Source organism: Saimiri boliviensis, chromosome 1 (assembly GCF_048565385.1).
Source record: "Saimiri boliviensis isolate mSaiBol1 chromosome 1, mSaiBol1.pri, whole genome shotgun sequence".
NCBI classification, from domain to species: Eukaryota; Metazoa; Chordata; class Mammalia; order Primates; family Cebidae; genus Saimiri; species Saimiri boliviensis.
Genome location: NC_133449.1, coordinates 113,677,323 through 113,694,965, shown reverse-complemented (window position 1 = coordinate 113,694,965; position 17,643 = coordinate 113,677,323). Strand labels below are relative to the sequence as shown.

General features: G+C 43.8%; 1 protein-coding gene across 1 annotated transcript in view; it reads right to left on the bottom strand.

The window, feature by feature from the left end:
• Window positions 1–1,656: 1,656 nt before the first annotated feature.
• GOT2 (glutamic-oxaloacetic transaminase 2) overlaps window positions 1,657–17,643 on the bottom strand; it is a 28,798-nt gene continuing 12,811 nt past the window's right edge. The window contains exons 3-10 of the mRNA XM_010331381.3: window positions 17,257–17,385; window positions 14,039–14,098; window positions 13,375–13,536; window positions 13,060–13,164; window positions 11,548–11,698; window positions 10,896–11,061; window positions 4,022–4,172; window positions 1,657–2,826 (exon numbers count right to left, since the gene is read on the bottom strand). Coding sequence (XP_010329683.1) covers window positions 2,704–2,826; window positions 4,022–4,172; window positions 10,896–11,061; window positions 11,548–11,698; window positions 13,060–13,164; window positions 13,375–13,536; window positions 14,039–14,098; window positions 17,257–17,385 — 1,047 coding nt within the window. The 3' untranslated portion in view covers window positions 1,657–2,703. The remainder of the gene's footprint in view (window positions 2,827–4,021; window positions 4,173–10,895; window positions 11,062–11,547; window positions 11,699–13,059; window positions 13,165–13,374; window positions 13,537–14,038; window positions 14,099–17,256; window positions 17,386–17,643) is intronic.

The window sequence follows — 17,643 nt, the reverse complement described above, 5'->3', positions numbered from 1 at the left end:
TGAGCCACCGCGCCCGGCCTATTCTACCTTAAATTATAATAAAACAAAGGTATGACTATTCTTTCTGAGCAGGCAAACTACTATCAGATTGGAGAATGCTAGCATTTTAGACCCAGACTAGAGAACTAGGGAAAGACTGTGGGCCAATGTTCTGACCTTCTCAAAAAACCATCAAGCTGCAGACACCACATGATGAATGGGACTTAGTCCAGGGTAAGGTGGTAGTACCCATGTTTAAAAATAACAAGGTCAGCAGGGTGGGGGTTAAGTTCCTTTCACAATTAGTTGAGGTCTTGGCAGCCAACTTTCAGCCACGTTTGCTCCAGACAGGGAGAACTTTGGTGTCTCCTAACCTAGGCAGTCAGTAGCTTTGTAGAGCAGTGGACTCATATGTCTACTGTTCCCCCTTTACAGATACTTGAAGACATCCAGTGAACCAGTCCTTTCACATATCCTTTCACCACCTTGGAATGCCCACTAGTAACAGGAACACAGAGAAGCAAAGGGTCAGAGCTACCCGTGACTTGCCATGCAGCGTGTCCCTCAGGAGAAAGCAAGGGGGAAAGAATAAATTGTACCTGCTTCCCCCTCCCAGCAAACATGGCGACACTATGGATTGTCTCTGGGCCTGGCTCCTGCTCCCTTGCTTATCTGGCTGGTCACTATCCCATAATGAAGGGCTCCTTGCACTGATTGGAAGGGACAAAGTATCATAAGCAGGACTGATGCCACACAGGTGCCACTGCAGGATACCTGCTGACAGGGCATATGACCTACGTCAGAGACTTCAGTCTACTGTCTGCACTCTGCTTCCAAATCATTTTTTAAAAATTGAAACCAGTTGCCAACTTTTAAGCACCAACAGTCCACCCATAGAAATTAAGATTTCCACCGGGAACGGTGGCTCATACCTGTAATCGCAGCACTTTGGGAGGCCGATGCAGGCAGATTACGAGGTCAGGAGTTTCAGACTAGCCTGGCCAACATGATGAGAAACCCCATCTCCACTAAAAATACAAAATATTCCAGGCATGGTGGCACATGCCTGTAATCCCAGCTACTCAGGAGGTTGAGGCAGGAAAATCGCTTGAACCTGGGAGGCTGAGGTTGTGGTTAGCCGAGATCTCACCATTGCACTCCAGCCTAGGCAATAAAAATGAAACTCTGTCTCAAAAAAAAAAAAAAAAAAAAAGAAATCAAGATTTCCATTTTTCTTGAAATGCTACCTTAGGCTTTCATCCTCACAGTTCCTGTCACTTCGCTACTGCTCCTCAATGCTGAGGATGAGGGCTGATCACCCCTGATCATCTTACATCCAGTTCACACCACTTTTTGATTTACTTTACCTACTTGGCTCCTATAGACCCCTGAAGCTGTCACTTCTCCTCCATCCCTTCTACTCCTTGCCTATATCCACAGGATCCTTCAAGGGACTCCACTTGTTCCCCCAAGGTCCAAGGGATTACACTCACATTCTCAGCATCTTTGGACTGGACAAACTGAATGACAACATGAAGAAGAAAACGATGAATCTTCAGTCAATATTTGGAATAGTGGACTAATCTACTGGCTTATGATCAGCTACACGATTCCAAACTTCTAGAATATTTACCCACTCTTATACCTTCCTCCCAATAAAGAAAAAAGATACCTTAGTAGATAGCACTTGGGTCTACAGTAATTTTATTGTAACAGAGAAACCAGGCCGCAGTAAGTCTACATGATTAGAGCAGATGGTAGTTCTTTCCAGTGGGTGAAGCCTGAACCCAGCTGTGAGCACACAAAGCCTAGAATGTCCTCTTTTCTGGTACCACCCTGCGCTGCTGGACTCACGATGTGAGAGGAGTGACTTGAACAACCACATTCAACAAAGGGAGGAGGTCCAACGGGGCAGAGACAACATCCCAACTGGAGAAAATTACACAATCATTCAAGAGGATGCCGAGATCAAAGACAGTTACTACTCTCCACTATTCTTTGCTGAGAAAGGTGAGGGTATGACGTCAGCAGAAAATTATGTTCCTTATTCTTAAATAAATCCCAATAGGATAGGGTTGATGGTCAGTCAAGCAGTAGAATGGGATTAAAATCTGCATTACTTAAAAATCTTTGTGTGTAAGTTAAAGAACAGCAATGACAAGGGAGAAGAGAGCCTTCTCTTTTTCTTAAATAAGACAGGAAACCGCATTGTTTTCCTTGCTGTAGTGGCAGCAGACTCACTGGTTTACATAAAACATAATTTCTGCAATGCGGTCTGTTGATGAGGTTGTTCCATGATGGGAGGACAGACATGAGGCCGACTGTTCATGACAGAACTAGGTCTTCTCTCAAAGCCTCTAATGTGCACTATTTCTCATGAGGAACCTGACACTTCAGTTAAAGCTTCTGAAATATTGCAATGGCATAACTGACAGGTTTTTTGGTGCGATGACTTTCTTGCACATGTAAACTCTTTGAGAAAAGTTGGAGATAAAAGGACGGGAGAGAGTTTGGTTTAGAGCCACAATGTTCCAGATGCCAGCGCCTCTGCCCTGTGTCACTACATGCTCTTTTCTGAGAAACATTCAATCGCTGTGTGTTATACACTGTGGTTGAAGGAAATCATCCACTCACCACCATCCACCCTCTCTCATTCTCTGTGTGAAGCTCCCAATAGCAGAGGCTGAAGACAGAAAGGTTGTCTGATTCCTCACAACAGGGACATTACTTAGTGACCTGGTGAATGGCATGGGCAAGGTAGCCCACGTTGCTGGAGGTGACCCCTGCCACAGAGATGCGGCCGTCCTTTGTCATGTAGATGGAGAACTCCTTGGTCAGCCTCTCCACCTGCAGAAAGGAAAGAATTTAGGTACCTCTTCCTGGTAAGGGGGATTCTCCCCGGCCTGGGGCAATAGCCAACTCATTAAAGCTCTATTTCGTCCCTAAAACCCTGTTCCCAGAATTTGCTGTTAGCTTGGAATAAAATAATAATAAAAAGCCACTTTAAGGCTGGGCATGGTGGCTCACGCCTATAATCTCAGCACTTTGGGAGGCCAAGGCGGGCAGATCACTTGAGGTCAGGAGTTCAAGACCAGCCTGGCCAACATGGTGAAACCCCATCTCTACTAAAAATACAAAAATTAGCTGGGTGTGGTGGCACACACCTGTAATCCCAGCTATCCAGGAGGCCGAGGCAGAAGAATCGTTGGAACCTGGGAGGTGGAGGCTGCAGTGAGCTGTGATCACGCCATTGCACTCCAGCCTGGGTGACAGAGTGAGACTCCATCTCAAAAAAAAAAAAAAAAAAAAAAAGCTACTTTAAAGTAGGGTGATGAATTCTGAAGCATAAACAGGTGGGGGAAAAAAAAGCTGTAGATTCAGCAGAGTCAGGATTCAGTTATGAAACAGCTATTTCTCCTATTGCTTTCTTGGGAGAAGCAGCAATGATTATGAACATGATCAAAACACGCTCTGCTCTTTAGAAGTCTGTGAGTTCCTGGGGGATACAGAGATGTAAACAACTAAAAAAATAAAGCAAAATAAACACTAAAAAGAATTACAATACCTTTACCTAAAAGGGCTCCAAAATCACTGTTTTAACTGTTTTTTAGGGTAACTTTGAATAGGTGGGTGATCGATGAAGAATCCTTCTGGGGCTGGTCTCAGTGACTCACACCTGTAATCCCTGTAGTTTGGGAGACCAAGGTGGGTGGATCGCTTGAGTCCAGGAGTTCAAGACAAGCCTGGGCAACATGGCGAAACTATGTCTCTACAAAAAACACAAAAATTAGCCAGGTGTGCTTACAGTCCCAGCTGCTTGGAAGGCTGAGGCAGGAGGATCACTTGAGCCATGGGAGGTGGAGACTGCAGTGAGCTGAGATTGCACCACTGCACACCAGCCTGGGTGTCAGAGCAGGACTGTCTCAAAACATAAATAAATAAATAAATACATACATACATAAAAAGGAAGAGGAAAAAAAAATAATCCTGGTTTGCAAAGACTGATCAGTTGGCCTGCCGTAGAGAAATCAGAATCACTCACCTGTTCAGGCTTTAGCCCTGTGAAACAAAACATGCCAATTTGGTCAGTGATATGTTGCCAGTTGTGGGTGGAACCCTCCTTCTTGAGGTTGGAGACTAGCTGAGTCCGCATGCTAATGATGCGGTCAGCCATGCCTTTCACTTCTTGCAACCTGTAAAGAAACCCCAAGATGCAGCTCATTTTGCCTAAGCACAGATATGCCAGAGTTCACAGCATTTTTAGCTCCCTTGAGCCCTTCCCTAGTGTGCCTCAATTCTCAGGCCACAGCTGAGTCATATGCTGTCACTGGTTAGGGACGAAAGCTATTGTATACCATTCTGTTTTTTTTTTTTTTTTTTTGAGACGGAGTTTCACTCTTGTTACCCAGGCTGGAGTGCAATGGCGCGATCTTGGCTCACCGCAACCTCCGCCTCCTGGGTTCAGGCAATTCTCCTGCCTCAGCCTCCTGAGTAGCTGGGATTACAGGCACGCATCACCATGCCCAGCTAATTTTTTGTATTTTTTAGTAGAGACGGGGTTTCACCATGTTGACCAGGATGGTCTCGATCTCTTGACCTCGTGATCCACCTGCCTCGGCCTCCCAAAGTGCTGGGATTACAGGCTTGAGCCACCGTGCCCGGCTACCATTCTGTTTTATATTGGAACACTACTTCCATCAGGCAACTAAAACAGTTAACATACTTGAGTAGAGACAGTCCTTGACTCACAATTTTTCAACTTTTTTTTTTTTGTATGATGGTGCAAAAACAATATACATTCAATAGAAACCATACTTTAAGTAGCCATATGGCCATTTTGTTTCTTTCAGTAGAGTAGTGAATAAATTACATGAGATATTCAGCACTTTGTTATAAAATCGTTTTGTTAGATGATTTTGCTCAACTGTAGTCATACGTGTTCTAAGCGTGTTTAAAGTACGCGAGGCTAAGCTATGATGTTTGGTAGGTTAAGTGTATTAAATGCATTTTCTTTTCATTCCTGTTTCTTAAAAAAATACAGAAATGGTGTTTTGCTATGTTGTCTGATTTAGTTTCAAACTCTTAGGTTCAAGCAATCCTCCTGCCTTTGCCTCCCAAAGTGCTGGGATTACAAGTGTGAGCCACCATGACTGGCTTATTTTCTTTCTTTCTTTTTTTTTTTTTTAAGACACAGGGTCTCAGTCTATCACCCAGGCTGGAGTACAGTGGTGTGATCATGGCTCACTGCAGCCTCAACCTTCCAGGCTCAAGTGATCCTCCTGCATCAGCCTCCCAAGTAGCTGGGACCACAAAAGCATGCCACCATGCCTTGCTAATTTTTTTTTTCTTTTCTAGAGACAGGGTCTCCCTATTTTGCTCTGGCTGGTCTGGAACTCCTGGGCTCAAGTGATTCTCCCACCTTGACCTCCCACAGTGCTAGGATTACAGGCGTGAGCCTGGCCTTAAATGTATTTTTGACTTATGACAGGCTTATTGGGATGTAACCCCATCGTAACTGCATCTGTATTAAGTGAATGAATCACTCTAAAATTTACGAAGATTAAGGTAAAACTGTGGGTTAAACAAAATATGACCTCATTTTTGACATGGATGAAATATACATTCCTATCTTCACAAGTGAGACAATGTACTATGAATCTACAATGAGTCAAGCTATCGTAGGTGGTGAGGACTGAGACATACTCCTTGCCTTCAAAAGCTTACAAGGGATGCTGGTAACCAAACCTGCAAACCAAGTATGGAATAAGGCCACATAATGTAAAACAGATAGGACATTGCTGCACTAAAAGCCCCAAGGAAGAGTAAATTCTGTCTGAAGGACTGGAGAAGGTAGTCCCGACTATGCACAGTGATCACCTGATTCTGAATACGACCTTCCCCTTTCTCAGAATCTACCCTTTCCACTCCATTCCCATGGCTCTGGAACATTCTTGGCTCTCACCAATGACATTTCCATTTACAGCTTATCTCCCTGTTCTTAGGGGTTCACTTTCCCAAACCCTTTCTCTATAATGATGTCATGCAGAGTTAGAAGTATTGTCATGCCAAGGCCAAATATGGGACCTAGTAATGTTTTACTTGACCCAGTGAAACATTTTTAAACTGGGCACTTGTGCATAAAAGCTTAAATCTGTAGTTTCTCCTTGAAAAATGAGAAGCTGACAGCACTGTATTAGCAGCATAATTACTAGCTAGAACTGAGGAGCCCCTGGCCCCTCCAGGTATGGCATCTGATTTTAAATTTCCTACAGTCCAGCTTCATTCACTTTGAGGCCTGGATCCCAAAGACACCGAGTGTGGGGGAGAAACAGCGCTAGATGTGGAGCCATCTTAGCCAAACCGCTCCATCCTCTTTGTTGCCTGGAGAATCAAGTTCTGACTTTACTTACAGTATTAAACAGGGTGCTACATGATCTGCTTCACCTTCTTAGCTTGGCTGCCTCCCACAGTTCTCCTCATACTCCATGTTTTCATCAGGAAAACAAATTGAGACTTTCTACACAAGTTCTGCATAACAACGCCTAAGCCCTTATACAGATCTCTGCCCAGTTTCCTTGTCTGCTTCATTTCTTTTGCAAAAAAAAAAAAAAAAAAAAGCCCTTTCCTCTCTTTAAGGCACAGCTTACATGCCACAGTCCTTATTACATCTTCTCCAGCTCCCCACTAGAATCAACAGCTGTCCCTTTAGTCATCAATTATTCCATTCTGTCTTTTTTTTTTTTTTTTTTGAGACGGAGTTACACTCTTATTACCCAGGCTGGAGTGCAATGGTGCGATCTCGGTTCACCGCAACCTCCGCCTCCTGGGTTCAGGCAATTCTCCTGCCTCAGCCTCCTGAGTAGCTGGGATTACAGGCACGCGCCACCATGCCCAGCTAATTTTTTGTATTTTTAGTAGAGACGGGGTTTCACCATGTTGACCAGGATGGTCTCGATCTCTTGACCTCGTGATCCACCCGCCTTGGCCTCCCAAAGTGCTGGGATTACAGGCTTGAGCCACTGCACCCGGCCATTCTGTCTTATATTAAACACCATGTATGGCTGGGTGCAGGGGCTCACATCTGTAATCCTAGCACTCTGGGAGGCCGAGGTGGGTGGATTTGTTGAGGTCAGGAGTTCGAGACTAGCCTGGTCAACATGGTGAAACCTAGTCTCTATTAAAAATACAAACATTAGGGCCGGGCGCGGTGGCTCACGCTTGTAATCCTAGCACTTTGGGAGGCCGAGGCGGGTGGATCACGAGGTCAAGAGATCGAGACCATCCTGGCCAACATGGTGAAACCCCGTCTCTACTAAAAATACAAAAAATTAGCTGGGCATGGTGGCACGTGCCTGTAATCCCAGCTACTCAGGAGGCTGAGGCAGGAGAATTGCCTGAACCCAGGAGGCGGAGGCTGCGGTGAGCCGAGATCGTGCCATTGCACTCCAGCCTGGGTAACAAGAGCAAAACTCCATCTCAAAAAAAAAAAAAAAAAAATACAAACATTAGCCAGGTCTGGTGTGGGCACCTGTAGTCCCAGCTCAGAGGAGGCTGAGGCAGGAGAATTGCTTGAACCCAGGAGGTGGAGGCTGCAGTGAGATTGCACCACTGCACTCCAGCCTGGGCCACAGAGCAAGATTCTCTCAAAAAACCAACAATAAAAAAGTCACATGTGTAACTTTCTCATCAGATTATAACTACCCTGAGGGTAGTCAATAACATAGTTTGGCATCTTTGTCCACTATAGACTCTCAAATTGTGTGTTGAAATGCATTAAAAAAATTTTCATAACTAGAAAATATGAAAATATTTTTAAAAACATTAAAGATATTAAATAAAAAAAGCTTAGTACAATTCTAAGTGGCAAAACCGCCGGGCCTGTAATCCCAGCACTTTGGGAGGCTGAGGCGGGTGGATCACAAGGTCAAGAGATCGAGACCATCCTGGTCAACATGGTGAAACCCCGTCTCTACTAAAAATACAAAAAATTAGCTGGGCATGGTGGTGCGTGCCTGTAATCCCAGCTACTCAGGAGGCTGAGGCAGGAGAATTGCCTGAACCCAGGAGGCAGAGGTTGCGGTGAGCTGAGATCGCGCCATTGCACTCCAGCCTGGGCAACAAGAGCGAAACTCCGTCTCAAAAAAAAAACCAAAACCACTCCTACACATACATACGTAACAGTATGTCACAACTACAGATAACAATGGGCAAGAAAAAAAAAACTGGGTTAGAGTATCTAGATTTATGGTTAATTTTTTCCCTTTCACAAACTTTCAGAAATATACTTACATGTTAATATTATACTGGAAAAAATATAATGTAAAAAGTAGTCAATTTTTTGGCAGGTCTAGCACGAATCTATTCTATCATAAAGAACTATCCTGAGCTGGGTGCAGTGGCTCACAGCTTTAATCCTAGCACTTTGGAAGGTAGAGGCAGGAGGATGTCTTGAGCCCAGGAGTTTGAGACTAGCCTGGATAACACAGTGAGACCTCGTCTCTATGAAACAACAAAAGGAAGGCCGGGTGCAGTGGCTCACACCTGTAATCCCAGCACTTTGGGAGGCTGAGGCAGGTGGATTACCTGAGGTCAGGAGTTTGAGACCAGCCTGACCAATATGGTAAAACCCCGTTTCTACTAAAAATACAAAAATTAGCTCTGGCTAATTTTTGTATTTTTACAGCTCTGGGCACCTGTAATCCCAGCTACTTAGGAGGCTGTGATAGCAGAATTGCTTGAATCTGGGCAGAGGTTGCAGGAAGTGAAGATCTCACCACTGCACTCCAGCCTGGCTGACAGAGCAAGGCTCTGTCTGGGAAAAACATTAAAAAACTATCCTGAACCAGATTCTTAGTATTTACTTTAATGTTCATGAGACAGAAAGTGAAGATAGAGAAACATAGTTGTCACATGACGACTTGGGGAGCTACCTGTCAAGTTTCTTAGAGACAGCAGGTTTAGCTTTTCTACCTATGAGCTGCTCAGAGATGTACCCTCCCAACCAAGCAGCTACACAGGATAAACTTATGTAACAAACCACAACTTCCACAGGCATCATGGCTTTTACGAACTCTGAATTACATAGAGTAGGAGTTGGCATACTTTCTGTAAATGGCCAAACAATAATTATTTTAGGCTCTATGAGCCATATGGTCTCTGCCTGCTACAACTGCTCACTCTGCCATGGCAGTGCAAAAGCAGCCATACAAAATTCATAAACAAATGGGTACAGCTGTGTTCCAATAAAACTTTTTTACAAGAAGAAGGGGTAAACTGGATTGACTCACAGAACAGTCTGCCAATCCTTTCTAGAGCAGTGTTTTCTAAATTACGTCTCATGACCAATTAGCAGGTTAATTATTTGTTTATTTTTTATTTTTTATTGTAATAGAGACACAGTCTCACTATGTTGCCTAGGCTGGTCTTGAACTCCTCGGTTGTGATCCACCCACCTTGGCTTCCCAAAGTGCTGGGATTATAGGCATAAGCCACCTTGCCTGGCTTAGTATGTTAAATTCAATTTAGTAAGATGCAATTGGCATTTAGAAAATATTGGAGTAGAGGCTGAGTGTGGTGGCTCATGCCTGTAATCCTAGCACTTTGCGAGGCCAACTTAGGTGGTTCACTTGATGCCAGGAGTTTGAGACCAGCCTGGCCAACATGGCAAAACCTGTCTCTACTAAAAATACAAAATAAATTAGCCAGGCGTAGTGGCACATGCCTTTGATCCCAGCTACTCAGGAGGCTGAGGCTCAAGAATCGCTTGAGCCTGGGAGGCGGAGGTTGCAGTGACCCAAGATTACGACACTGCATTCTAGCTTGGGTGACAGAGCAAGACTGTCTCAAAAAATAAAAAATAAAAATAAATAAAAATTGGAGTAGAGCACAGGAAGTCCTGAGTTTGAAAAACAGTTTCAGTTATATATACTTATAAATACATAATGTGTTCAAGGTCATGATGTAAAATATATAGTTTTTTAAAACTTTATAGATGGGGTTTTAATATGTTGCCCAGGCTGGTCTCAAATGATCTTTCCACCTCAGCCTCCCAAAGTGTTGGGATTACAGGTGTGAGCCACTGTGCCCAGCTTTAAATATATTTCTCATATGGACTGTGGTCAAACCGAATGAGTAACACTAATTCAGAGAACAGATGTTGAGAGTCAGATAGTACAGAATAGTAAAAAAACAGGCTGAGTGCAGTGGCTCACACCTGCAATCCCAGCACTTAGGGAGTCTGCAGTGGGAGGATCCCTTGAGCCGAGGAGTTTGAGGAGACCAGCCTGGGCAAGACAGCAAGACCCTGTCTTTACAATAAAACACAAAAATATGCAGAAATACTGATTCAATACTAGCAATTATTGGGTCACAAAATATGATGTTCTTAAGGAAGTTTTCCTATGTGAGGTACATAATTCAAAACCGTTTTTAGGGAAAGGCAGGTTCTATTTAACATGGAAATGATGGAAAAAAAAGGAACTACCATTTAAAAATTATGTCTGGAAAAAAAAGAGAAGAAAATCTTGTATGAGTGCCTGTGAGTAAAAAGAAAATAAAAATTAAAAAAATAAAAATAAAATAAAAATTATGTCTGTCTCTTACAGAGAAATACCAACTAATTTGGTTCAAAGGGCTAACGAATACTTGGGAGGCTGAGGCTGGAGGCCTGCTTGAGGCCAGAAGTACAAAGTAACAGTGAGTTAGGATTGCAACACTGCACTCCAGACTGAGTGGCAGAGCAAGACCGTATCTCAACCAATCAATTTTTTAAAAAAAGGAATGCACATTCTTTCCTCCCTTCCTCGTCTTTTGCATATAGAATCTATGGGTATATCACTAGAGGTCAATTAAATACTAGCTTTGAAGGAGCGGTGGTGGGAACAGGTGGGTGGCCGAGGAGTGGCATAAGCCTTTACCATTGTTTTCGCAAATCTGGGGTGTTCAGAATGGTAGCAGCAATCCGGGCCCCGTTGAGGGGAGGGTTGGAATACATGGGACGGATCAAGATCTTCAACTGTGACTCTACCCTTTTGGCTTCATCCGCATCTTTGCAGATCATAGTGAAGGCTCCTACACGCTCACCTGAAAGACGAAAATGGATCTTATGTGCTAAAGTAAATCATAAATTTATTTGCTATGTATTATCTGTTTCCATCCAAAGGACCCCCAAATTAACTCTTTATTATAAAAAGTTTTCGACAACCAAAATGGTAAACTGAGGCACAATAAAACTTTGAGTACTCATGAGTATTCAAAGGCATCTTTTTACTGTATCTATCTTCTTGGCTCATTAATTAGTCATTTTTTGTTTAGAAACGTAGTAATCAGTTTCCTTTGCTGGAAGAATTTAAGGACACTGAAGAACATATGGCTAAGAAAATCAGTAAAATCTACAACACCAGTCTTTCATCTCAGGGAAGGGAGGGACATGGACATGAACACCCCCCCCACCTACCCACCCACACACATACACATACCCACCCCCACCAACCTACCCACAAGCTCTATGCTTTCGTGGCATTCTCTCCCAGCATGAGAACATGTATCATGCTGGGTGCTGTAGCTTACCATATAAGCCCATGTTCTTGGCATATGATTGACAGAGACAAATATTAATGCCCTGTTCAATGAAGTGGCGCACAGCCCAGGCATCCTTATCACCGTCACCACTGGCAAAGCCTTGGTAGGCCATGTCAAAGAACGCAAAGAGATTCCTTTTCTGAGAAGGAAAGGAAAGATCGAAGCTTTAGCAGTCTGTCTGAAGATGCCCTAGATGTTTACAAAAATCTGAAAGACGTTTATGTGAGGTGGGCATGGTCCCAATAAACACAAACGCTTCATTAGGCTTTTGTGGGGCTAAGGTAACCCAGGAAGACTCATCCCACACCCAGGGCTAGTGAGACAACCTCATTAGAACCATCTCATCTTGAAAGTGTTCTCCAAATGCTGTTTCTGTCTCATTTTGTTTGCAGCTTATATTCGACAGAAGAAAAAGAAAGGGAAATTGGCCATGTGTGGTGGCCCCTGTCTATGATCCCAGAACTTTGGGAGGCCAAGGTGGGAGGACTGCTTGAGCCCAGGAGTTTGAGATCAGCTTGGGCAACAAAGTGAGAAGCTGTTTCTATAAAAAATTGAAAGAATTAGCCAGGCAGGTGTGGCATACATATCTGTAGTCCCAGCTACTCAGGGGCTGAGGTAGGAGGACTGTTTGAACCCTGAAGATAGAGGCTGCTGTGAGCCATGATTGTTCCACTGCACTCCACCTTGGGGTAACAGAGTCAGACTCTGTTTAAAAAAAAAAAAGACAAGAAAGGGAAATGAAAATAAGTAAAAAGGGAAAATAGGGACACAAGACAACAGGAATAATATTTTCCCTCCTAGAATTTTGACTAGTGTCTTCTCCGACAGCTGGCTACACTTTGAGAGTGATCACAGCAATGCTGCAAGGGGAGAACATGAAAAAGTGTTTATGATAAAGATGAATAAGCAACCACTGGGACAGATGCGCATTAACGGCAGACATCCTGGGATCAGTAGACAGGTTTTATCAGAGTTCCCTACATCCAGGCTGAGGAAAAAAATTATTTTCTTTTTTTGAGACAGTTTTGCTCTTGTTGCCCAGGCTGGAGTACAGTGTCTCACTTCACTGCAACCTCTGCCTCCTGGATTCAAGTGATTCTCCTGTCTCAGCCTCCTGAATAGCTGGTATTACAGGCATGGGCCACCAAGACTGGCTAATTTTGTATTTTTAATAGAGACGGGGTTTAATCATGTTGGCCAGGCTGGTCTCGAACTGCTGACCTCAGGTGATCTGCCCACCTTCGCCTCCCAAAGTGCTGGGATTACAGGGGTGAGCCACTGTGCCCGGCCAAAAAAAAATTACTTTCAAATGCTCATGTGTCATCAATCCCAGAACTGCTAATCACACAAATGAGGAGCCCTTTTCTGGCCGCTTATCCACCTGTGTGGACATTTCATGCAGGTTCAAGGTTAAGACTTTCTGTTAAGACACTGCCAAATTAAGCCTCTAAAGCTGGTTACTAAACACAGAACTGTCACCATTGAGTTCATCCTCCTCACCTTCACCACTGTTGCTATTTCCTTCCACTGCTCCGGACGCGGGTCCACTCCCGTGGGATTGTGGGCACAGGCATGCAGAAGAAGAACACTTTGCTCTGGTATTTTCTAGAGAGAAAAACAATCAACAGATGACTTTGCGGCTTTAAAGGAAATAGTTTATCTGAAATGCCACAGGATCCCATCATTTGATAAGTAACAAAGGTAACCAGATGTCTGGGAACCAGCTCATCCCCAGTACTGGGACATGTTGGGAGACACCATATGTCCGCAAGCAAGAGTTTCATTCATCTCTCTCCTCCTGAAAGCCCCACTTACTGAAATGTCCTCCATAGCGCCTGTAAAGTCAAAACCGCAAGTCTTGGGGTCGTAATACCGATAACCTTGCAGCTGCATGCCAGCGTCCCGGAAGATGGGTGTGTGATTACCCCAGCTTGGTTTGGGCAGAAAGACATCTCGGCTGAACTTAAAAAATCTTTGCTAAAAAATGAAAGGAAATAGAAAAATGAACAAAGGAGAGGCAAAAAAAGTTGACATATTTTAATGAGAGAACATTTTTCTCTGCTGAAACCCAGTTTCTCTTTATGGTTGAGACGCAGTATTGACTCAGTAGTGAGACTGCGTGGGTTGGAACAGTCTCTGACAGTTATACTGGCTGTGTAGCTAAGGACCTATCTGGGTCTTACTTTCTTCACCTGTGAACAGCCTAACTGTACCTCCCTCACAGGGATTAAACAAGCATTTTAAAATGCAAAAGCTCCCTAAGTTCCTTGTGAACTGAATTTATCAACAACTCTATTCTGTATTTCTTGTCATTTCTTCAAAATCCTTTCATTGTCTAATCAGAGAACAGAACATCTGCAAACTTCATGGAAAGAAGAAATCTACTTCTGCATCAACAGTCAAATACATACACAATAGGAAGCCTTGTCATCTGCAATGTATATATATAGTTCTTTGCCGAAGAAGCTTTCAGACTCACCAGAAAACTGGCTCCGATTCTTAAAGCCCCAGTTCCAGAAATGGTCTGCACAGTGACAAACTGAAGGAGAGACACCCATGGTCAGTGATGTGCAACACTCTCTATAGAAGCCCAGCCCCAGGGGCACTGCTCTGTCTCAGACCCTTCATAATTCAGAAGCTAATTCTTTATGGCCAGTTAGTATCATTCTATTTTATGCAGGAAACTTTCAGGACACAAAGATTCCTCCCAAATATAAAAAAGGGTGAATTACATAAAAGATATAAAAAGACACTGAGAGGCTAGGTGCAGTGGTTCATGCCTGTAATCCCAGAACTTTGGGAGGCCAGAGCAGGCAGATCACCTGAGGTCAGGAGTTCGAGACCAGCCTGGCCAACATGATGAGACCCCGTCACTACTAAAAACACAAAAATTAGCCAGGCGGGGTGGCACATTCCTGTAATCTCAGCTACTCAAAAGGCTGAGGCACAAGAATTGCTTGAACCTGGGAAGTGGAGGTTGCAGTGAGCCCAGATCGTGCCACAGCATTCTCATGGGGGCAACAAAGTGAGACTCTGTCTCAAATAAATAAATAAATAAATAAAAAGACACTGAGAACAGTCACTACATTAAAACATTACTCTAGAATCATATGAAGTAGAATGACTCTCTAAACATCAAAGTTCCTTGAAAAGCAAGTCAACAAATATACAAGGATAACATTACAACATTTTAAAGGTTTTCTAAGAGGTCCTCTTCTTTTTTTTTTTTTGAGACGGAGTTCCTCTCTTGTTACCCAGACTGGAGTGCAATGGCGCGATCTCGGCTCACTGCAACCTCCGCCTCCTGGGTTCAGGCAATTCTCCTATTCTCCTGCCTCAGCCTCCTGAGTAGCTGGGATGACAGGCACGCGCCACCATGCCCAGCTAAAGAGGTCCTCTTCTATGAGTTTTCATAATCTGAAAATATTCATGTTTTGGGTAATAGGGAGATGTTTGAGGTGAATTTGCTTATTCAAATTGGTCAACTTTAAGGGACAAATAAGAAACCATGGTAGGTTTAAGAGGTTTTTGTTTGTTATTGTTGTTTTTTTTTGAGATGTAGTCTCACTCTACTGCCCAGAATGGAATGCAGTGGTGCGATCTTGGCTCGCTGCAACCTCTGCCTACTAGGTTCAAGCAATTCTCTACCTCAGCCTCCCAAGTAGCCGGGATTACAGGTGTGTGCCACCATGCCCGGCTAAGTTTTGTGTTTTTTAGTAGAGATGGGGTTTCACCATCTTGGCCAGGCTGGTCTTAAACTCCTGACCTCATGATCCACCTGCCTCAGCCTCCCAAAGTGCTGGGATTACAGGCGTGAGCCATTACGCCCGGCCTTTGTTTGTTTGTTTGTTTTTTGAGATCAGTGCTATAATCCCAGTGCTTTGGGAGGCCAAAGTGGGAGGATTGCTTGAGCCCAGTGTTTGTTGTTTTTAAAGGCATTGGAGAAATACAAGGTTCTACAAAGCATAAACCTATTTTTCTGGACTGGGGTGGCAGTGGATTAAAGAGGGAAAAACCCAACTAAAAAATTCTTTTAAAACAGTTTGTCTCTGCAAACTTTGGCATGATGGAAATAAAAACCTCACTGTAGGTCCGATAATACTATGATTCGCCGGGCGCGGTGGCTCAAGCCTGTAATCCCAGCACTTTGGGAGGCCGAGGCGGGTGGATCACGAGGTCAAGAGATTGAGACCATTCTGTTCAACATGGTGAAACCCCGTCTCTACTAAAAATACAAAAATTAGCTGGGCATGGTGGCGCACGCCTGTAGTCCCAGCTACTCAGGAGGCTGAGGCAGGAGAATTGCCTGAACCCAGGAGGCGGAGGTTGCGGTGAGCCGAGATCGTGCCATTGCACTCCAGCCTGGGTAACAAGAGCGAAACTCCGTCTCAAAAAAAAAAAAAAAAAAAAAAAAAAAATACTATGATTCACAAAGGACAAGAACTTTTTTTTTTTTAAAAGACAGGGTCTTGCTGTATTGCCCAGGCTAGAGTGCAGTGGTGCAAGTTTGGCTCACTGCAATCTCCACCTCCTGGGATCAAGTGATCCTCCCATGTCAGCCTCCCAGTAGCTGGAAATACAGGTGTGCACCACCAAACTTGGGTAAGCTTAGTATTTTTACTAGAGACGGGAGTCTCACCATGTTGGTCAGGCTGGTCTTGAACTCTCGACCTCGGGTGATCCACCTACCTTGACACCCCCCCGAAAGTGTTGGGATTACAGGCACAAGCCACTGCGTCTGGCCAAGACACAACAACTTATTAAAAACAAACTGATGTTATTTTAAGGTAGGCCAGTCTCATACTTAGGTTATTATCTAGATAGAACAGATACTAGGCAAAAAAACCACATGAATTAAAAGTACAGAAATTTCCAGGAGGGGCTAACAGGTGGGTGACTGTTTGGACAGAACTAAACCAAATTCCATTTTATGTTGGATAATTACTACATAACCCTGGGGTGGAGGTTGTGTGCTTTACTCTGAGTTAAATTCATGTGTGGACTTAGACCAGTCTTGTAAATAAAGTGTATTTATTCCGGCTTTTCAGAGGGGGAAGGGGAGAGAAAATGTTGGCTTAATGTTGCTAGTTTTTAATGTTTCTTTACTCCCCAGGCTTACCCAGAAAAATATACACATGCGCTCATTAAAAAACATATTTTTTTTCAAAAGAAAGTGAAGCACGATGTGCACGAGTTCACATGTTGGGAGCGTGGTCTTCTTTCAGAGTCCAGACAGGCTGTGAAGGGACAGCAAAGGGCCACCAGGCTGGTCTAGCCCCCACAGTCCACCCATGGCTTGTCTCCTGCTTGCTTCTTCTGTGCAAGTTGAAAGCTTAGGACGTGAGGGTGGGGGTTAACTGCAGGCCTAAAACTAGGCAGAGCTAAGCATTTCTAAAGCATATTCAATGTAAAATGAACATAAGCGGGTAAAGACTTAACAGAGAAGTAATGTCAAATCTATCAATCAAATTACTTCCACATTTTCAGGATTCCTAGTAGTATATTTCTGGAATTGGTATCATGTAAATTATTTAATTCTGACAATTCACTATCAAAGAAGAATTATTAGAAATAGTGTGGCCTCCTCAAAACAATCATTAGACACAAAATGAGTTGTCTTTTCCTAGTTGTTTAAAATTATTTCAATGATTACAGATTTGTTGAAACAGACCTGATGCCAGAGTCTGCTCAGCTTACCCGGCCACTTTTCAAGACTTCGCTGTTCTCACCCAGGGCTAGTTGTGCAGATGCCTTGCAAAATTCCGCCAGTCCCCCGATGGGCAGGTACTCCTTATCCAAACTTTTTGCGGCAATTTGGGCCTCTGCCTAGACAAGAGAAGTGCATCCATTGAGTTTTTTTCTCCTTACTTGGAATTACCATGATTAATATTTAAAGTTTTATAAGTTAAGTTTTGGAGGTAAAGCCTTTTTTTTTTTTTTTGAGATGGAATTTTGCTCTGTCACCCAGGCTGGAGTGCAGTAGTGGCGCAATCTTGACTCACTGCAACCTCCGCCTGCCGGGTTCAAGTGATTTTCCTGCCTCAGCCTCCCGAGCAGCTGGGATTACAGGCATGTGCCACCATG